General features: G+C 37.4%; 1 protein-coding gene and 1 pseudogene across 2 annotated transcripts in view; one reads left to right on the top strand and one right to left on the bottom strand.

Annotated features, from left to right (window-relative positions):
• The window catches only part of Sycp1 (synaptonemal complex protein 1), a 117,602-nt gene that overhangs the window by 53,071 nt on the left and 41,964 nt on the right, over positions 1–22,567 (top strand). For both annotated transcript variants that reach the window (NM_011516.2, XM_006501229.1), the window contains 4 exons: positions 4,175–4,256; positions 6,665–6,727; positions 17,894–17,956; positions 18,111–18,173. In NM_011516.2, the coding sequence (NP_035646.2) occupies positions 4,175–4,256; positions 6,665–6,727; positions 17,894–17,956; positions 18,111–18,173 (271 nt within the window). The remainder of the gene's footprint in view (positions 1–4,174; positions 4,257–6,664; positions 6,728–17,893; positions 17,957–18,110; positions 18,174–22,567) is intronic.
• On the bottom strand, positions 1,962–2,250 carry Gm33866 (annotated as a pseudogene).

Below are 22,567 nucleotides of genomic sequence, written 5' to 3'. Positions count from 1 at the left end.
TTTGTAGTAGGATCTGTGATTTTTTGAATTTCCTAGATTTCTGTTGTTATATCTCCCTTTTCATTTCTGATTTTGTTAATTTGGATACTGCCTTTGGACCCTTTAGTTATTTTTGCTAGGGGTTTATGTCTTCTTGATTCTCCCAAAGAACCAGCTTTTGGTTTTGTTGATTTTTTTTTTTTTTTGTACAGTTCTATTTGGTTGCTTTCTGTCCTGAGTTTGACTATTTCCTGCTATTTATTCCTTTTAGGTGTGTTTGCTTATTTTTGTTCTTTAGCTCTCAGGTGTGCTATTAAGTTGCTAGTGTATGCTCTCTCCAAGTTTCTTTTTGGAGGCACTCAGAGCTAGGAGTATTCCTCTTAGCACTACTTTCATTGTTTCCCTTAAGTTTTTGTATGTTGTGCTTTCATTTTCATTGAATTCTAAAAAGCCTTTAATTTTTTTCTTTATTTCTTCTTTGACCAAGTTATTATTGAGTAGAGTGTTGTTTAGCTTCCATGTGTATGTGGGCTTTCTGTTGTTTTTGTTGCTGTTGAAGACCAGCCTTAATTCGTGGTGAGTTAATAGGATGCATGGGATTATTTCAATCTCCTCATATCTGTTGAGGTCTGTTTCGTGACCAATTATGTGGTCAATTTTGGAGAAGGTACCATGAAGTGCTGAGAAGAAGGTATATTCTTTTGCTTTAGGATGAAATGTTCTGTAGATATCTGTTAGATCCATTTGGTTCATAACTTCTGTTAGTTTTACTGTGTCTCTGTTTAGTTTCTGTTTCAATGATCTGTCTATTGGTGAGAGTGGAGTGTTGAGGTCTCCCACTATTATTATGTGGGGTTCAATGTGTGTTCTGAGCTTTAGTAAAATTTCTTTTATGAATGTGGGTGCCCTTGAATTTGGGGCATAGATGTTCAGAATTGGGACTTTCTCTTGGTAGATTTCCCCTTTGATGAATATGAAGTGTCTTTCCTCATCATGCTTGATAACTTGTGGTTGAAGACTAGACTTAGTTTCTTGGATATTAGGATGGTAACTACAGCTTGTTTCTTGGGACTGTTTGCTTGGAAGACCTTCTTTCCATCCTTTTACGCTGAGATAGTGTTTTTCTTAGTTATTGAGATGCCTGCCTGCCTGCCTTCCTTCCTTCCTTCCTTCCTCTTTTTATTCTTTCACAACAGATTTTTTTGGTCAAGGAGCAGAGTACACAGACATTCCAATTCTTATCACACATACCCAAAAAGAGCCATATATTGTGTTCAAGTATCTAAACTCTGAAGTCACATTGTGTTCATGTGCATAAGTGATGAGCTATGTATTGTTTTTCTTTGAACTTATTCCAATGATGTTCTAGCTTCAAACTTGGCAAGTTTCCCTAAGAGCTCTTATAACAACCAAATGCTCATAATCCTCAATCCACCAACTTACAATTGTATGTCACACACAGAACAGACTCAAAATTTCCATCTTTCACAGCACATTACCACAACTGTTAGGAATATGGACTGCCATGACCACAGACATCACAGTTCTGACAGGGCAAGGATCAAGGACTGCCTTTCTTACAAAATGGTTCTACTAGAAACACGGGACCAGATATAACTGAAAATATTCCAGACACAAATGCACGACTGAGATGCCAAATTGCCATTTAGTACGCTTTGTATTGTAGGATATAAAACTAGCCCCCTCTACAGAATGTTATGGTGACCCCGGAGACAGTTACAGCCTCTCCTGATTTAGTATCCTGCTATTTTCTGGTTGTATCAAAAAATAAACAACCAGCAAATGATTTAACCTCTTTAAAAAAAACCATTACAGTTAAACAATGGGATGAGGTGGGATCTACTGTTTACAAATGTTCCTAGAGCTCCTAAAAAACTCACATTTACAATATAGTTGATAAAAATATTCCTCTGGATTGTATAAGAAGGGAAGCAGGGACCACAGACAGATTTGATGGATGTTTAGTCAGACTTAGCTTCTTTCTCTTCTTCAGAGGCTGGACTCTGGTGTTCTGTCTCCATTTTCTGCAGGCAGATCTGTAGTTTGCTGGTCAGCCACTTTAGCCTGTTTGCCTTTGCTCCCCTCTTCCCTTTTATCTGCACTTTTTTGCCTGAATCTTTATCCTTTCCCATGGCCTTTTTCTGGCTTCCTGTCAACCTTTGCTGGGGCAGGCTTGGTCAACAGCCTCAGGGAGGGGTGCTTGGGCTCAGCCTTCATTGCTCTATCCATGCTAACTTTCCACTTGGGCATTGTGGCTGCAGGCATGGGAGATGCATAAGTCACTGAGCTGCACTGCTTAGCTGCCACCACTAGAATTGCTGCAACCCATCCTTTGTGTTTTTTTTTTTTCTCGAGACAGGGTTTCTCTGTATAGCCCTGGCTGTCCTGGAACTCACTTTGTAGACCCGCCTGGCCTCGAACTCAGAAATCTGCCTGCTTCTGCCTCCCAAGTGCTGGGATTAAGTGGGCCATCACACCCGGCTCCTGTGTGTTTCTTGAATGCAGCAAAATGCTAAATCTTGTTTGTATATCCAGTTTGTTAGCTTATTTCTTTTTATAGATGAGTTGAGTCCATTAATATTGAGAGAGATTAAAGACAGATGGCGTTTGGTTCCTGTTATGTTTGTTTTTGTAGGTGGCTAATTTATGTGCTTGTGGTTCTTTCTTTTTGGCTTTGTTGTGAGATGACTAATATCTTGTCATTTCTTTAGTGTAGGTGTTTTCCTTCTAGAATCCTCTGTAGGGCTGTATTGATAGACATATACTGTCTGAATTTGGTTTTGTCCTGGAATATTTTGGTCTCTCCATCTATGGTAGTTGACAGTTTTGCTGGGCTGTCATTTAGTTTTACTAGCCTGGGCTGGCATTTGTAGTCTCTTAGAGTCTGCATGATCTCTGACCAGGCTCTTCTGGCTTTTAGTGTCTCTGTTGGAAAGTCTGGTGTAATTTTGATAGGTCTACCTTCACATGTTACTTGGCCCTTTTCCCTTGCAGCTTTTAATATTCTTTTTTTGTTCTGTGCATTTAGTGCTTTGATTATTACATGATGAGAGGATTTTCTTTTCTGATCCCATTTATTTGGTGTTCTATAGACTACTTATACCTTTATGGCCATCTCTTTCTTTAGGTTGGGGAAGTTTTCTTCTATGATCTTGTTGAAGATGTTTTCAGGTTCTTTGAGCTGGGAATCTTCATTCTCCCCTATCCCTATTATTCTTAGATTTGGTCTTTTCATTGTGTCCTGAATTTCCTGGATGTTTTGGGTTAGGAGTTTTTTATGTTTTGAATTTCTTTGACAGTTGTGTCAATCTCTTCTACAGTATCTTCTACAACTGAGATTCTCTCTTCTATCTCTTATATTCTGTTGGTGATACAGACGAAAGGTTTTCCATGTCCAGGTTTGCCTCCATTTGTGTTTTCTTTATTGTTTCTACTTCCACTTTTAGGTCTTGGATTGCTTTACTCAATTCCTTCACCTGTTTAAAATTTGTAAGAAAAAATTATAACCTGGATTCAGTTTTTGAAAAATCAAATCACTGATTACATTACCAGTGTAATAGTGATACAAAAGAGAACAAATAGAGAAAAATCTTCAAGTGTCCACTGGAAAAAAATCACTAATATTTTTATCTGTAATATACAATAATTTAACAAAAGTATTAAAAAATTAATATATGAATCTAATACAAAATTCCAAAGGACAAAGGAGCACATGGATCAAGAACAATATCTTTCATTTGTCTTTTGCCCTTTTGCTGTCTAGTTTCTCTTACCCAGAACATCACTACTCCTCTGTTTCTGGAGATTCTCTGAACATGTACAATGATGTATGTATATGTAAATATCATTTAAGATAAATTGTACTTACATTTTAAATTTGTGTAGAATTTTATATGTGCATTAGAGTGACTAAGAAGAGAAAAATGAAATATTTCTATAGTTTTTAAAAGTAGGAAACTGATGACAAGGATGCATATAATTTAAAGATAAATCTGTATAGTAACTTAAATGTAGGAATAGAAATATGCCTATTAATAGACAGGCATAAAAAGTTACTAATCAAAATAAGAACTCAAACCTAAAAAATTATAAACAATCATTAAAAAAAAGTCTTAGGAGATAAAATGAAAATATGGTTTGGATTATGATGCTATTCTCTTGTATTTCCTTTTAGGGATGAACTGGAATCAGTAAGAAAAGAGTTCATACAGCAAGGAGATGAAGTTAAGTGTAAATTGGACAAGAGTGAAGAAAATGTATGTTATACTTAACAATAGATTAGACTCAAAATTTTAAGTTATAAAAGCAATACAGACAATAAAGTGACATGTACTACTATATAAATAACTAGTGATCTAGGTACTAAGCCATTAATATTTAAATTGTGGGTTAAAAGAGGCTAGAGAGATGAGTTAGTCATTGAAAGCACTTGCTGCTTTTGTTAAGGACCCCCAGGTTCAGTTCTCAGCACCCACATGATTTCTAACTCTCTGAAACTCTAGTTCTGTGAGATACAGTACTATCTTTATAGATTCTGCAGACGCTGAACACGTGGTATATATACAGAAAAGCAAAACACTTAAAATCCTTAAATGATAGAGGCTAAATTGGGTTGTTTTGCTTATGATACATATTTTTAAGAAGTCATAATTCTAAACATATTTGAAAGATGTTCATTTAAATTTCTTTTTCTACTATTTTATGTGTATGGGTTTTCTGCCTGAGTGAATGTCTGTGCACCTTGTACATGCTTGGTGCCCATGGAGGCCAGAGATCCCTTGGAACACAAGTTATAGATGGTTATGAGATACCAGTAGGTGCTGGGAGATGAACTCAGATTCTCTGGAAGATCAGCTAGGACTTAGCTACTAAGGCATATCTCTGGCCTCAAATGTTCGTTGAGTACTTAAATTTGACATACATTTCTAGGCTAAATTAAAGGTTCATACTGTGTAGTAAAAATATTTTAAAATTCCCAGTGTGGAGTTTCTTTCCTCCTTTGACCATATATGTTCCCAGATTAAAGACACACAGTTTTATATTTTAAAATATGCCTTAGGCAACACAATAGCTGGGCAACTGCCTGCCTACCCTCCATGCTGTTAGAATCTACTTGCCTATGGTAGCTCTGAGTCACTACTTACTAATTTCTGTGTTCCATATTGGCTGCTCTTAACTGCAATTGGCCAGCCCATATGGCTGTGTTTTTTTTTTTTTTTAATGGCTCAGCTATCCCATTGCAGCTCTCCTTCTTCCTCCTGCATGTTATTTCTCTTCCATGGAGGCTCCTTTGTCCTCTTTATCTCCTCCTCCTGGTCTTAAGCCCAAGAAAACCTAAAGCCTACCTATATCTCTTCTCCCCAGCTATTGGCTGCTGGCATCTTTATTTACAATCAAGAATTAACTGGGGTTGGGTCCCTCAGTGTCTTATGTGAGGACTCTTGTCTTTGTGCAGTTTTGGGAGACCCAAATTAGCATTAGAATACAAGCGCCATTAGAATAAAAGTGCCACTACAATCTGTGATAATATTTAATATGTTAAAAAGTTGTACCTTGAGTATTGTTTCAGTAAGTTGAGATAAAATATCACAAAACTATGAGAATATAAAGTATGTCACATGATTATACAGTATAGTGTCTTATTGCTCAAAACCTACTAAGTTTGGGTATACTTTTTAGAAAAAGGAACATCAGTTGACTTAAGATAACAGAAATGAGTAGAAGGTAGAGTTTAACATGTAGAAGAATATTCCACATTTTAAAAAGCCATAAATTATTTGAGAAATCCCTGAAAGTATGAAAATTTATGAGTATTTTTAAATAATTAAAATTTATTATGGCTGGAATTTTGATAGGGATTGCTGATTCTGTAGATTGCTTTTGGTAGGATGATCATTTTTACTGTGTTAATCTACTAACCCATGAGCATGGAAGATCTATCCATTATCTGAAGTCTTCGATTTCTTTCTTGAGAGACTTGGTGTTTTCATTTTTTATTATTACCTTTAATCTTTTTTTACAATCTAGTCATTATCCCCCTCCTGTTCTGCCCTCTGACAGTTCCTCATCCCATTCTTCATTTCCAAGAGGATGTCCCCATACATGTCTCAAGCCCCTCCAGACCTTCCCACTCCCTGGGCTCTCGAGTCTTTCAAGGGTTAGGTGGGTCTTCCCTCATAGAGGCTAGACCCATCAGTCATCTGCTGTATATGTGTCAGGGATCTCGGACCAGCTAGTATAGACTGCCTACTGTGTCTCTGTGTCTGAGAGATCTCAGGAGTCTAGTTTGTTGAGACTGCTGGGGGTCACCCTCCTCCTCAACTTCTTCCAGCCTTTCCCTAATTCAACCACCAGGGACCCTGACTTCAGACCATTAGTTGGGTGCAAGTATCTGCCTCTGTCTCAGAGAAACCCTGTCTCAAAAACAAAACAAAACAATATATATAACTTGTGTATATATAGTTTAGGCATATATATTGTGAAATATTAAGGTAGTTAACAGTCACATAAAGGTATTTTCCTTTTTAAAAGGACAATGAAACAAACTGGATATGCAAATAAATATTTTTGTAAATATGTAAAACTATATAATTTCATTCTAAAATACGTAAGAAAATTAATTCTAATTAGTCTTTTAAATATGATTTAAAACAATTTTTTTTAGGCTCGAAGCATTGAATGTGAAGTTTTAAAGAAAGAAAAGCAGATGAAGATATTAGAAAGCAAGGTATTATCAAATTATTTATTATTTTATGTGCATTGGTGTATTGTTTGTATGAGGGTGTCAGATCCTTAGGAACCGAGGATTGAGGGAGTTGTGAGCTGTTATGTGGGTGCTGGGAATTGAGTTCAAGTCCTCTGAAAGAGCAGCCAGTGCTTTCAACTGCCAAGCCATTTCTCCAGAACCAATACAGTGTTTTTTATTGATATTTCTTTGAAGAAACTCTGGATTCACCAATTTTGAATAGATCTTTAAAGAGAAAAAATTATTCAACCCTATTTTAGCCTTTTCTTTTCTAAAATTGTATACTCATAAGTAGCTACATTCATTGTGAATAGTCTTAAAATAAGATACTTGTAGAAATCATTCAGCTATTTTTCTCATTTTTAAGATTGAGCTATAGAAAATTTTCTACCCTCTTTATTTGAAATGGTTTTTATTTATCTGAATTTTCCTTTCTCTAATCTCACTATATAACTTGTTCTATACTTAATCTTCCATACAATGAATATACAATGAATAATCCTCTGGAAAATGTAGTTCACTGTCTGAAGTCTTTACCTCTAATGAATAATACTCATCATTCTTTTTTTCAACTGAAGGAAAAAATTATTTCAGCTTGTAAATAAAATAGTTGTAGATTTATTAGGAAGCTCATAATGAGGATCTAAGTGGCCTTTCTGCCAAAATAAAAATGCATAATTTTTAATAAATAAAAATTTCATGTAAAGATAGTTTTACCTGTTGCAGTGGTTTTTGTTTATTTTCATTTATTTATTGAGACAGAGTCTTACAGTGTATCCTTGACTATTCTGGAATAGTGAACCAGGCTGGCTTTGAACCTAGAGAGATGGGCTTGACTCTGCTTCCTTAGTGCTAGTATTAAAGACATATGTTACCAAGCCTGCTACCAATGTGTCAAATCAGTGTGAGAAATCAGAGAAATGCTTTCCATTTTTTATGAAGCTGTTTTTTCTTAATTTTATTTTGAAATTATTCTCAGTCTTTAGCTTTGGACGTGCAAAATTTTAGATAAACTATGTAGCCAGAAACAGTGGTACATCCCTGTAATCCCAGTTATATCCAGAATATTAGCTGACTGTGGCCATATGTGAGTATTATAAGAAAAATATTTAACAATATTTGGTGCTAATGAAGGAGACTATATTTTTGTTTGTGTGAGAGTTCTTTTACTCTAATGGGTATTAGAGCAGGTTTAGGGCTTCTTAGAAATCTGTGCTGCTCTTATGGTACTTAAGATGTTCCATTGTCTAATATACTTTTTAAAAAAAGTGTGGAATAGAGTTTATTTAGGGGATGGGAGAGTTGAAAGGAGTAGAGGCAGAGAAAGGCAGAAGGGGGCGGGGCGGGGCCGGCCATGAATACTACATGGAAAGACAGTGGGGAGAGAAATGGAGAAAGAAGGGACGGAGAAGGAAGACAGGGAAGAGAATAAGAGAATAAGAGAGCTGAACTAATACAGTTTAATTCAGTTTTGCATGTATTCTAATGAAATAACCCCACCAAGTAACATATTGAAAAGTGGCTTAGTATGAAGAGGAATTGGAATTCTGTGGAGGTAGGATATCATATGCTTCTCTTCCAATTTTAATAACATTAGAATCTCAAAAATGAGAATGAGAGAATAATGAGTAATGAAGAAGACAGCATTTTTCTTAATGTTTTATTACTTAAATGCATTTTATATATCAAACATTAATAATATTGAGTATTTTGAGAATCAAATAATAAATAAAAAATGTTCAACTTCTATATAATGGTGCTGTTCAAACTGGATCTCTGAATATAAAAGAAAGATATTGAATTCTTTTTGTGTAGAACATGATTTTAATATTTTCAACTGTTGATATTCAACAAACAAAATAGTTATTTTAAGATATATTTCATTGTTATGTCTCCCTTTTCGTTCATATTTATTAATTTCTCTGTGCCCTCCGGTTAATCTGGCTAAGGGTTTATCTGTCTTATTGATTTTCTCAAAGAACCAGCTCCTGGTTTTGTTGATTCTTTGTACAGTTCTTTTTGTTTCTATTTTGTTGATTTCAGCCCCGAGTTTCACTATTTCCTGCCATCTATTCCTCTTGGGTGTATTTGATTCTTTTTGTTCTAGAGCTTTCAGGTATGCTGTCAAGCTGGTAGTGTAAGCTTTCTTCAGTTTCTTTTTGGAGGCACTCAGAGCTGAGTTTTCCTCTTAGCACTGCTTTCATTGTGTTCCATAAGTTTGGGTATGATGTGTCTTCATTTTCATTGAATTCTAAAAAGCCTTTAATTTCTTTATTTCTTCCTTGACCAAGTTATCAGTGAGTAGAACATTGTTGAGCTTCCATGTATATGTGTGCTTTCTGTTGTTTTTGTGAACGCATAGATGTTCACAATTGAGAGGCCTTCTTGGTAGATTTTTCTTTTGATGAGTATAAAGTGTCCTTTCTTATCTTTTTTGATAACTTTTGGTTGAAAGTTGATTTTATTCCATATTAGAACGGCTACTCCAGCTTGTTTCTTGGGACCATTTGCTTGTTAAATTGTTTTCCAGCCATTTACTCTCTCTGAGATAGTGTTTGTCTTTGACGTTGAGGTGAGTTTCCTGTAGGCAGCAAAATGCTGGGTGTTGTTTACATATCCAGTCTGTTAGTCTGTGTCCTTTTATTGGGGAATTGAGTACATTGATGTTAAGAGATTTTAAAGAAAAGTGATTGTTACTTCTTGTTATTTTTGTTATTAGAGGTGGAATTATGTTTGTGTGGCTATCTTCTTTTGGGTTTGTTGAAAGAAGATTACTTTCTTGCTTTTTCTAGGGTGTAGTTTCCCTCCTTGTGTTGGAGTTTTCCAATTATTATCCTTTGTATGGCTGGATTTGTGGAAAGATAGTGTATAAATTTGGTTTTGTCATGGAATATCTTGGTTTCTCTGCCTATGGTAATTGAGAGTTTTGCTGAGTATAGAAGCCTGGGCTTGCATTTGTGTTTTCTTAGGATCTGAATGACATGTGTCCAGGATCTTCTAGCTTTTGTAGTCTCTGGTGAGAAGTCTGGTGTAATTCTGATAGGCCTGCCTTTATGTTACTTGACCTTTCTCCCTTACAGCATTTAATATTCTTTCTTTATTTTGTGCATTTGGTGTTTTAATTATTATGTGGTGGGAGGAATTTCTTTTCTGGTCCAGACTATTTGGAGTTCTGTAGGCTTCTTGTATGTTTAAGGGCATCTCTTTCTTTGGGTTAGGGAAGTTTTCTTTTATAATTTTGTTGAAGATATTTACTGGCCCTTTAAGTTGGGAACCTTCACTCTCTTCTATTCCTATTACTCTTAGGTTTGGTCTTCTCATTGTGTCCTGAATTTCCTGGACGTTTTGGGTTTGAATTTTGCATTTTGACTGTTGTGTCAATGTTTACTCTGATATCTTCTGCACCGAGATTCTGCCTTCTATCTCTTGTATTCTGTTGGTGATGCGTGTATCTAAGACTCCTGATCTCTTATCTAGGGTTTCTAACTCCAGGGTTGTCTCCTTTTGTGATTTCTTTATTGTTTCTATTTCCATTTTTGGATCTTGGATGGTTTTGTTCAATTCCTATGCCTGTTTGATTGTGTTTTCCTGTAATTCTTTAAGGGATTTTTGTGTTTCCTCTTTTTTTTTTTTTTTTTTAATAAACAGCTCATCATCACTGTTTTTTTTTTTCTTTCCATTTTTTATTAGGTATTTAGCTCATTTACATTTCCAATGCTATACCAAAAGTCCCCCATACCCACCCACCCCCACTCCCCTACCCGCCCATTCCCCCTTTTTGGCCCTGGCGTTCCCCTGTTCTGGGGCATATAAAGTTTGTGTGTCCAATGGGCCTCTCTTTCCAGTGATGGCCGACTAGGCCATTTTTGATACATATGCAGCTAGAGTCAAGAGCTCCGGGGTACTGGTTAGTTCATAATGTTGATCCACCTATAGGGTTGCAGATCCCTTTAGCTCCTTGGGTACTTTCTCTAGCTCCTCCATTGGGAGCCCTGTGATCCATCCATTAGCTGACTGTGAACATCCACTTCTGTGTTTGCTAGGCCCCGGCATAGTCTCACAAGAGACAGCTACATCTGGGTCCTTTCGATAAAATCTTGCTAGTGTATGCAATGGTGTCAGCGTTTGGATGCTGATTATGGGGTGGATCCCTGGATAAGGCAGTCTCTACATGGTCCATCCTTTCATCTCAGCTCCAAACTTTGTCTCTGTAACTCCTTCCAAGGGTGTTTTGTTCCCACTTCTAAGGAGGGGCATAGTGTCCACACTTCAGTCTTCATTTTTCTTGAGTTTCATGTGTTTAGGAAATTGTATCTTATATCTTGGGTATCCTAGGTTTTGGGCTAATATCCACTTATCAGTGAGTACATATTGTGTGAGTTCCTTTGTGAGTGTGTTACCTCACTCAGGATGATGCCCTCCAGGTCCATCCATTTGGCTAGGAATTTCATAAATTCATTCTTTTTAATAGCTGAGTAGTACTCCATTGTGTAGATGTACCACATTTTCTGTATCCATTCCTCTGTTGAGGGGCATCTGGGTTCTTTCCAGCTTCTGGCTATTATAAATAAGGCTGCTATGAACATAGTGGAGCATGTGTCCTTCTTACCAGTTGGGGCATCTTCTGGATATATGCCCAGGAGAGGTATTGCTGGATCCTCCGGTAGTACTATGTCCAATTTCCTGAGGAACCGCCAGACTGATTTCCAGAGTGGTTGTACAAGCCTGCAATCCCACCAACAATGGAGGAGTGTTCCTCTTTCTCCACATCCACACCAGCATCTGCTGTCACCTGAATTTTTGATCTTAGCCATTCTGACTGGTGTGAGGTGGAATCTCAGGGTTGTTTTGATTTGCATTTCCCTGATGATTAAGGATGTTGAACATTTTTTCAGGTGCTTCTCTGCCATTCGGTATTCCTCAGGTGAGAATTCTTTGTTCAGTTCTGAGCCCCATTTTTTAATGGGGTTATTTGATTTTCTGAAGTCCACCTTCTTGAGTTCTTTATATATGTTGGATATTAGTCTCCTATCTGATTTAGGATAGGTAAAGATCCTTTCCCAATCTGTTGGTGGTCTCTTTGTCTTATTGACGGTGTCTTTTGCCTTGCAGAAACTTTGGAGTTTCATTAGGTCCCATTTGTCAATTCTCGATCTTACAGCACAAGCCATTGCTGTTCTGTTCAGGAATTTTTCCCCTGTGCCCATATCTTCAAGGCTTTTCCCCACTTTCTCCTCTATAAGTTTCACTGTCTCTGGTTTTATGTGAAGTTCTTTGATCCATTTAGATTTGACCTTAGTACAAGGAGATAAGTATGGATCGATTCGCATTCTTCTACATGATAACAACCAGTTGTGCCAGCACCAATTGTTGAAAATGCTGTCTTTCTTCCACTGGATGGTTTTAGCTCCCTTGTCGAAGATCAAGTGACCATAGGTGTGTGGGTTCATTTCTGGGTCTTCAATTCTATTCCATTGGTCTACTGGTCTGTCTCTATACCAGTACCATGCAGTTTTTATCACAATTGCTCTGTAGTAAAGCTTTAGGTCAGGCATGGTGATTCCACCAGAGGTTCTTTTATCCTTGAGAAGACTTTTTGCTATCCTAGGTTTTTTGTTATTCCAGATGAATTTGCAAATTGCTCCTTCTAATTCGTTGAAGAATTGAGTTGGGATTTTGATGGGGATTGCATTGAATCTGTAGATTGCTTTTGGCAAGGTAGCCATTTTTACAATGTTGATCCTGCCAATCCATGAGCATGGGAGATCTTTCCATCTTCTGAGATCTTATTTAATTTCTTTCTTCAGATACTTGATGTTCTTATCATACGGATCTTTCACTTCCTTAGTTAGAGTCACGCCAAGATATTTTATATTATTTGTGACTATTGAGAAGGGTGTTGTTTCCCTAATTTCTTTCTCAGCCTGTTTATTCTTTGTGTAGAGAAAGGCCATTGACTTGTTTGAGTTAATTTTATATCCAGCTACTTCACCGAAGCTGTTTATCAGGTTTAGGAGTTCTCTGGTGGAATTTTTAGGGTCACTTATATATACTATCATATCATCTGCAAAAAGTGATATTTTGACTTCCTCCTTTCCAATTTGTATCCCCTTGATCTCCTTTTGTTGTCGAATTGCTCTGGCTAATACTTCAAGTACTATGTTGAAAAGGTAGGGAGAAAGTGGGCAGCCTTGTCTAGTCCCTGATTTTAGTGGGACTGCTTCCAGCTTCTCTCCATTTACTTTGATGTTGGCTACTGGTTTGCTGTAGATTGCTTTTATCATGTTTAGGTATGGGCCTTGAATTCCTGATCTTTCCAAAACTTTTATCATGAATGGGTGTTGGATCTTGTCAAATGCTTTTTCTGCATCTAACGAGATGATCATGTGGTTTTTGTCTTTGAGTTTGTTTATATAGTGGATTACATCGATGGATTTTCGTATATTAAACCATCCCTGCATCCCTGGAATAAAACCTACTTGGTCAGGATGGATGATTGCTTTAATGTGTTCTTGGATTCGGTTAGCGAGAATTTTATTGAGGATTTTTGCATCGATATTCATAAGAGAAATTGGTCTGAAGTTCTCTATCTTTGTTGGATCTTTCTGTGGTTTAGGTATCAGAGTAATAGTGGCTTCATAAAATGAGTTGGGTAGAGTACTTTCTACTTCTGTCTTGTGAAAAAGTTTGTGCAGAACTGGAATTAGATCTTCTTTGAAGGTCTGATAGAACTCTGCACTAAACCCGTCTGGTCCTGGGCTTTTTTTGGCTGGGAGACTATTGATAACTGCTTCTATTTCTTTAGGTGATATGGGACTGTTTAGAAGGTCAACTTGATCCTGATTCAACTTTGGTACCTGGTATCTGTCCAGAAATTTGTCCATTTCGTCCAGGTTTTCCAGTTTTGTTGAGTATAGCCTTTTGTAGAAGGATCTGATGGTGTTTTGGATTTCTTCAGGATCTGTTGTTATGTCTCCCTTTTCAGTTCTGATTTTGTTAATTAGGATTTTGTCTCTGTGCCCTCTAGTGAGTCTAGCTAAGGGTTTATCTATCTTGTTGATTTTCTCAAAGAACCAACTCCTCGTTTGGTTAATTCTTTGAATAGTTCTTCTTGTTTCCACTTGGTTGATTTCACCCCTGAGTTTGATTATTTCCTGCTGTCTACTCCTCTTGGGTGAATTTGCTTCCTTTTTTTCTAGAGCTTTTAGATGTGTTGTCAAGCTGCTAGTATGTGCTCTCTCCCGTTTCTTCTTGGAGGCACTCAGAGCTATGAGTTTCCCTCTTAGAAATGCTTTCATTGTGTCCCAAAGGTTTGGGTACGTTGTGGCTTCATTTTCATTAAACTCTAAAAAGTCTTTAATTTCTTTCTTTATTCCTTCCTTGACCAAGGTATCATTGAGAAGAGTGTTGTTCAGTTTCCACGTGAGTGTTGGCTTTCTGTTATTTTTTTTGTTATTGAAGATCAGCCTTAGTGCATGGTGATCTGATAGGATACATGGGACAATTTCAATATTTTTGAATCTGTTGAGGCCTGTTTTGTGACCTATTATATGGTCAATTTTGGAGAAGGTACCATGAGGTGCTGAGAAGAAGGTATATCCTTTTGTTTTAGGATAAAATGTTCTGTAGATATCTGTCAGATCCATTTGTTTCATCACTTTTGTTAGTTTCTCTGTGTCCCTGTTTAGTTTCTGTTTCCATGATCTGTCCATTGGTGAAAGTGGTGTGTTGAAGTCTCCCACTATTATTGTGTGAGGTGCAATGTGTGCTTTGAGCTTTACTAAAGTTTCTTTAATGAATGTGGCTGCCCTTGTATTTAGAGCATAGATATTCAGAATTGAGAGTTCCTCTTGGAGGATTTTACCTTTGATGAGAACGAAGTGCCCCTCCGTGTCTTTTTTGATGACTTTGGGTTGGAAGTCAATCTTATCAGATATTAGGATGGCTACTCCAGCTTGTTTCTTCATACCATTTGCTTGGAAAATTGTTTTCCAGCCTTTTATTCTGAGGTAGTGTCTATCTTTTTCTCTGAGATGTGTCTCCTGTAAACAGCAAAATGTTGGGTCTTGTTTGTGTAGCCAGTTTGTTAGTCTATGTCTTTTTATTGGGGAGTTGAGACCATTGATGTTAAGAGATATTAAGGAAAAGTAATTGTTGCTTCCTGTTATTTTTGTTGTTAAAGTTGGCATTCTGTTCTTGTGGCTGTCTTCTTTTAGGTTTGTTGAGGGATTACCTTCTTGTTTTTTCTAGGGCATTGTTCCCGTTCTTGTATTGGTTTTTTTCTGTTATTAACCTTTGAAGGGCTGGATTCGTGGAGAGATAATGTGTGAATTTGGTTTTGTCGTGGAATACTTTGGTTTCTCCATCTATGGTAATTGAGAGTTTGGCTGGGTATAGTAGCCTGGGCTGGAATTTGTGTTCTCTTAGTGTCTGTATAACATCTGTCCAGGCTCTTCTGGCTTTCATAGTCTCTGGTGAAAAATCTGGTGTAATTCTGATAGGCTTGCCTTTGTATGTTACTTGACCTTTTTCCCTTACTGCTTTTAGTATTCTATCTTTATTTAGTGCATTTGTTGTTCTGATTATTATGTGTCGGGAGGAATTCCTTTTCTGGTCCAGTCTATTTGGAGTTCTGTAGGCTTCTTGTATGTTCATAGGTATCTCTTTCTTTATATTTGGGAAGTTTTCTTCAATAATTTTGTTGAAGATGTTTGCTGGTCCTTTGAGTTGAAAATCTTCATTCTCATCCACTCCTATTATCCGTAGGTTTGGTCTTCTCATTGTGTCCTGGATTTCCTGGATATTTTGAGTTAGGATCTTTTTGCATTTTCCATTTTCTTTGATTGTTGTGCCGATGTTCTCTATGGAATCTTCTGCACCTGAGATTCTCTCTTCCATCTCTTGTATTCTGTTGCTGATGCTCAAATCTATGGTTCCAGATTTCTTTCCTAGTGTTTCTATCTCCAGTGTTGCCTCACTTTGAGTTTTCTTTATTGTTTCTACTTCCCTTTTTAGGTCTAGTATGGTTTTGTTCATTTTCATCACCTGTTTGTATGTTTTTTCCTATTTTTCTGTAAGGACTTCTACCTGTTTGATTGTGTTTTCCTGTTTTTCTTTAAGGACTTGTAACTCTTTAGCAGTGTTCTCCTGTATTTCTTTAAGTGATTTATTAAAGTCCTTCTTGATGTTCTCTACCATCATCATGAGATATGCTTTTAAATCTAGGTCTAGGTTTTCGGGTGTGTTGGGGTGCCCTGGACTGGGCGAAGTGGGAGTGCTGGGTTCTGATGATGGTGAGTGGTCTTGGTTCCTGTTAGTAGGATTGCTACGTTTACCTTTCGCCATCTGGTAATCTCTGGAGTTAGTAGTTATAGTTGACTCTGTTTAGAGATTGTTCTTCTGGTGATTCTGTTACCGTCTCTCAGCAGACCTGGGAGACAGATTCTCTCCTCTGAGTTTCAGTGCTCAGAGCACTCTCTGCTGGCAAGCTCTCTTACAGGGAACGTGCGCAGATATCTTGTTTTTGGACCTCCTCCTGGTCGAAGAAGAAGGCCCAAAACAGGGCCTCTCTCAGAAGGTGTGTTGCTTTGGCAGTTCCCAGAAGCTGTCAGCTTCTGTGGTGCAGACTCTCACCTGTGCAGACTAAATTCCTAAGTTCCAGGGAGTCCTGGAACCAAGATGGCCACCGCTGCTCCTGAGGCTGAGGCCGCCTCCCGAGCCAGGCGGACACCTGTCCTCTGGTCCGGACGGTGGCCGGCTGTCTGCAGCCTGCAAAGGGTACTTCCTCAGCGGCTCTGTGCTTCCGCCTGTCCCAGAAGCTGTCCGGTTCTCTGGCGCACCCTCTAACCTGTTCAGACTAATTTCCTAGGTCCCGCGGAGTCCTGGAACCCAGATGGCGACCGCTGCTGCTGCGGCTGAGGCCGCCTCCCAAGCCAGGCGGACACCTGTCCTCTGGTCCGGATGGTGGCCGGCTGTCTGCGGCCCGCCAAGGGTGCTGCCTCAGCGGCTCTGTGCTTCCACCCGTCCCAGAAGCTGTCCAGTTCTCTGGCGCACCCTCTAACCTGTTCAGACTAATTTCCTAAGTTCTGCTGAGTCCGGGAACCCCGTGTTTCCTCTTTAAGGGCTTTTAGATGTTTACCTGTGTTCTCCTGTATTTTTTTTTTAAGGGAGTTATTTATGTCCTTCTTAAAGTTCTCTATCACCATCATGAGAAATGCTTTTAGATCTGAATCTTGCTTTTCTGGTGTGTTGGTATATCCAGGACTTGCTATCGTGGGAGAATTGGGTTCTGATGATGCCAAGTAACTGGTTTCTGTTGCTTGTGTTCTTATGCTTGCTTCCCACCATTTGGTTATCAATAGTGCTGCCTGCCCTCACTATATCTGACTAGATCCTGTCCTTTCTGTGATCCTGGTTGTGTCAAAAGTCCTCAGAGTTCCGATGTCTCTGTGATCCTGTGATTCTGTGATGCTGAGATTCTGGGTGTGTCAGAGGTTCTTGGAGTCAAGCTGCCTGGGACCCTGAGAACCCGGTGTAACCAAGCTCCTGGGATCCTGTGGTCCTGGGATCCTGTGGTCCTGTGGTCCTGGGCATGTTAGAGCACCTGGGAGTGGAGCTTTTTTTGGATGTTGTGGGACTGGCTGCAGAGTTTGCACCCAAGGTCTACTCAGGGCACTGGTCCAGAGCAGAAGGAACTCATGCCACTGGTCAGGCAGAGTTCCTGGGTGCCTGGGTCCAACTGGTCCCAGTTACTTCCGGTGTTGGGGCAGATATGTTCTCTTCACCTCTGATCCTATCAGAAGACAGTATTTTAATTCTTACCATTACTGATGCTTTTCTTAGTCCCTCTAATTATATCCAGTCTTCTGTATAAGCTTGACCAAGAGGCATATTTTGCCTGTAAGTTTAATTTATATTTATATTCATTATATATTAAATAATATATTTATCATTTAGTAAAATTTTTATATATTTATATTTAGTTTATACTTATACCTTATGTTTATAAAAATCTATATTTTTACACCAACAGAAATTCTTGAAATCACAAGTGAGCCTTATGTTACTTTATATAGTATTTTATTTGAAACTGTTTGTTTTGATTAGAATATTGAGTCAAATTGTATAATTTTTAAAATAATTTTACAGTGTAATAATTTAAAGAAACAAGTTGAAAATAAAAGCAAGAATATTGAAGAGCTTCACCAGGAGGTAAGTTTTCTAAATATGCTTTCAAAATCATCCCAGTATTTTCATTATAGTTATAGAGAACAATACATTCATTTGTAGTGATTTAAGTGTAAGCCATTGGCATTGTAAGTCTTAATCAGCTTTGTGATTATTAACTATAATTAACTTTCCATAGAATAAAACCTTGAAAAAAAAGAGTTCAGCAGAAATCAAACAACTGAATGCATATGAGATAAAGGTATTTGACATTTTTATTTTTCTTTTATTAAATGCTAGTCTATACATAAGACTTTAGAAATACTATACTACTTATTTATAATTTGATGTTTACATTTCAATACTATTATATTTTGATATTGGAGATACCACATCTTATAGATGTGACAGAATGTTTATTCTGATTTAGCTGTGCCAGAACCATGTGAGCAACTTAAAAATACATGTTTTCATGCTTCTATGTATATATGTGTGTTTTAATTTTTTAACCCATATATTATAAAGCAGTTAAGCATGGAATCTGTATATTTTTTATTTAAAAACTTTATTCATATATTTTTATTGTGTTTATCTTCTTCCCCAATTGTTTCTAGCTCATACCCACTTCCTTATTCACCCAAATTTGTTCTTTTTTTTTCTTTAAGAAAACAGGAAAAGTAGCACACACAAGCCCAACAAAAACTGAAATCAAAATAAATAAGCAAAAGACAAGATGCAAAATGCCCAAAGCAAAATGTGATAAAAAGGCTTATAAAAATATTATTGAGTTTGTTTTATATTGACCAGCTACTCATTGGCATGGGGCTTGCCCTGGAGTGTGTTAATATGCTTAGTGAGACTCCATTGGAGAAAGTTTTGATTTTTCCTTTGTCAGTGAGTATCACTTGCAAATAGCTTCTTGGTTGAGGATGGAAACCTGTGTTTACTTCTCCCCCTTTCAGAGCTGGGGCCCTGTTAGGCTTGAACCTGTGTAGGCCTTGCGTGTGCTTCCACACTTTGTGTGAGTTCATATTTTTATCATTCCTATTGTGACTGGAAGACACTGTTTCCCTAGAATTATCCATCATTTCTGACTTTTACAATCTTTCTGCCTCCCTTTCCTCATAGATCCCTGAGCCTTGTTGGGAAGGACTTTAATGAAGATATTTCATTTAAGACTGAGTGCTCAAAAGTTACTCAGTCTGCATATTCATAGTTGTGGGTTTCCATGTTAGTTCTCATCCATAGTAAGAAGAAGTTTCTTCTTTGATAAGGGCTGAGCGAGGCACTGATCTATGGGTTTAGATGAATGTCACTAGTAGTCATTTATTGCTTTTTTTTTCTTTAGCAAAATAGTAGTATTAGGTTTTCTCCTAGACCTGTGTTTCAGGTTCTTGACTATTTTAGCAGAGTCAGGTATGGATTTTAGCTCCTGGAGTGGGCCTAAATCCACTCAGAAATTGGTTGGATCCTTCCATAACATTTGTGTCACTGCTGGCACCAGTATATATTTACAGGCTGGTTGCTATAAAATATGGTTATCTTGTTGTACAAAGGGTAGAGAGACCCATCAACTCTTTAGAAAATAAAGCCCTGCCGGGTGTGGTGGTGCACGCCTTTAATCCCAGCACTCGGGAGGCAGAGGCAGGCAGATTTCTGAGTTCGAGGCCAGCCTGGTCTACAAAGTGAGTGCCAGGACAGCCAGGGCTACACAGAGAAACCCTGTCTCGAAAAACCAAAAAAAAAAAAAAAGACCTACAGTGTAAGTCTATGATGTTAAGAGCCACATTTTGTATTCTTTTTCTTTAGGAATGATTGATATTTAATAAGTAATCAATAAATATTTTTGAACCTTTAGTGGGAAGAAGTAGTTGTCAACATAATAAAAATGAATACTTTGTTGAAAATAAAGTATTTTATAGTATCTTGATGTGGCACTTGAAACAAAGGTAAAGATGTAATAAAAAGGCAGATAAGAATATAAACTTCTGAAAATTATATAGAAAAGTAGTCAATAGATATATTTTATAATTATATACCTGAGTTCTTTGAGACAAAAATTACCAAAAATATTCATAACAGTGTTATTTATAGTAACACCAAATTGAAAAGTATACAGATATTCATTAGTAGTATGAAATTCATTTTAGAAATTATCCTAAAATAACCTAAAATTTGAACTTGGAATTATTTGTGGGGGACTTATTAAATTTTTCTTGTTTTATTTTAAAATAAATTTATACTCTGACAATTTTATACATGTTTATGATACATTCTGGTTACATTCATTGCTCAGTTCTTGTCTTATGCCCCTCTCATTCTACCAATTAGCCCTGCTTCTACCTAGTACCCATCTCCTTTCATTTTTGTTTGGTTTTTGCTTTGTGACCCAGTGGATTTAACCAGAGTGTATGTATATGAGTAGGAAGGATGCCACTGAGGCATGAGTAACTTGCCAGTGACATAACAAAGTTTTTGGATTTTGATTAAACAAAAACCTGAAAAACGTAAATTTTTGGATATCAGCAAGCTCCAAACAAGGTAAGTAGAGTGAAAACTTTATCAAGTTTTATTAGTCAAAGTGCTAATCAGACTGTAGAACTGTGGTACAAATGATGATAATGGACTCATGGACACAACACAACAAAGGAATGGCATATATAAAATGCTGAAGGAAATAAGCTGTCACTATAGACCTTTTTTACACAGAAAAATTAACAAAATCTATGCTAGATTTTAATGCATAGATTTAAAATCTATGCAAGAAGTGTTGAAAGAACTCTTGAGGCTGAAAAAAATAACGTAAAACTGAAATCTAGATTACTGAGAAGAATGAAAAGCATCAGAAATGGTAAATATTAAACATACAAAAATATGACAGATTTTATATTTTAGCACCCTCCCTAAATATTTTAAGGGATACACATATTGCTGCTTAAAATTTTTCAGAATTAGGCATTGTGGAGTATATAAGTGCTACATAAGTTTATATAGCACCTAAGGCTCAGGGAACATTGTGGAAAAGGGGACAGAAAGACTAAGAACTAGAGCATCAGGGAATTTGCTGTGAGATTATATCTTCTAATAACATCAGAAGCTACATCCATAAAGTTTCACTAAAATGATTACCCAAATGTGAGCTGAACAAACATGATACAAATGGATGTGCCAAATTACATAGGGAAAACCCCACAAGACCTGAACCCCTACACATCAAATTCTAGGCAAGTAAGGAAAGCTGGGAGTTTTCTCACAGAATAATACACCACTTGGTTGAAAAATATACGTACTGTGAACATTATACAAAGTGAACAGGTTATATTTAGGTGTATGTATGCATATACATACACACACATGTATGGATACAATAATAATGGAAAAATAGACCCTGAATTTGATGAGAGCAGGGAGAGGTACATGAGAGAGTTTGGAAGGAGGAAAGGGAAGGGAAGAATGTTGTAATTATAATCTCAAAACGTTTAAAAAGAATTAGGCATTGTAGAGTTTGTAAATTGATAATGTCTATCTAGCACAAAGGATAGGGATGAAAATATAACTTTTTATATATATGCATAAGATATATTTTTTCATTTATTTATTTTTAATTAGATATTTTCGTTATATACATTTCAAATGCTATCCCAAAAGTTCCCTATACCCTCCCTCCGCCCTGTTCCCCTACCCACCCACTCCCACTTCTTGGCCCTGGCATTCCCCTATATTGGGGCATATAAAGTTTGCAAAACCAAGGGGCCTCTCTTCCCAGTGATGGTTGACTAGGCCATCTTCTTCTACATATGCAGCTAGAGATACGAGCTCTGGGGGTACTGGTTAGTTCATATTGTTGTTTCACTTACAGCGTTGCAGACCCCTTCAGCTCCTTGTGCTTTCTCTAGCTTCTCCATTGGGCCCCCTGTGTTCCATCTTATAGATGACTGTGAGCATCCACTTCTGTATTTGCCAGGTACTGGCATAGCCTCATACGAGACAGCTATAACAGGGTCCCTTCAGCAAAATCTTTCTGGCATATGCAATAGTGTCTGGGTTTGGTGGCTAATTATGGGATGGATCCCCGGGTGGGGTAGTCTCTGGATAGTCCATCCTTTCGTCTTAGCTCCTAACTTTGTCTTAGTAACTCCTTTCATGGGTATTTTGTTCCCTATTCTAAGGAGGAACGAAGTATCCACCCATTGGTCTTCCTCCTTCTTGATTTTCTTGTGTTTTACAAATTGTATCTTGGGTGTTCTATGTTTCTGGGCTAATATCCACTTATCGGTGAGTGCATATCTAATGACTTCTTTTGTGATTGGGTTAACTCACAAAGGATTATATCCTCCAGATGCAGCCATTTGTCCAAGAATTTCATAAATCCATTGTTTTTAATAGCTGAGTAGTACTCCATTGTAAATTATTATAAATAAGGCTGGTATGAACATAGTGGAGCATGTGTTCTTATTACCAGTTGGGACTTCTTCTGAGTATATGCCCAGGAGAGGTATTGCTGGATCTTCCGGTAGTATTATGTTCAATTTTCTGAGGAACCTCCAGACTGACTTCCAGAGTGGTTATACAAGCTTGCAATCCCACCAGCAGTGGAGGAATGTTCCTCTTTCTCCACATCCTCGCCAGCATCTGCTGTCACCTGAATTTTTGATC

The sequence above is a fragment of the Mus musculus genome, chromosome 3, assembly GCF_000001635.26.
Source record: "Mus musculus strain C57BL/6J chromosome 3, GRCm38.p6 C57BL/6J".
NCBI lineage: Eukaryota > Metazoa > Chordata > Mammalia > Rodentia > Muridae > Mus > Mus musculus.
The sequence above is the reverse complement of the archived record's forward strand: the minus strand, read 5'-3'. Positions and strand labels throughout refer to the sequence as shown.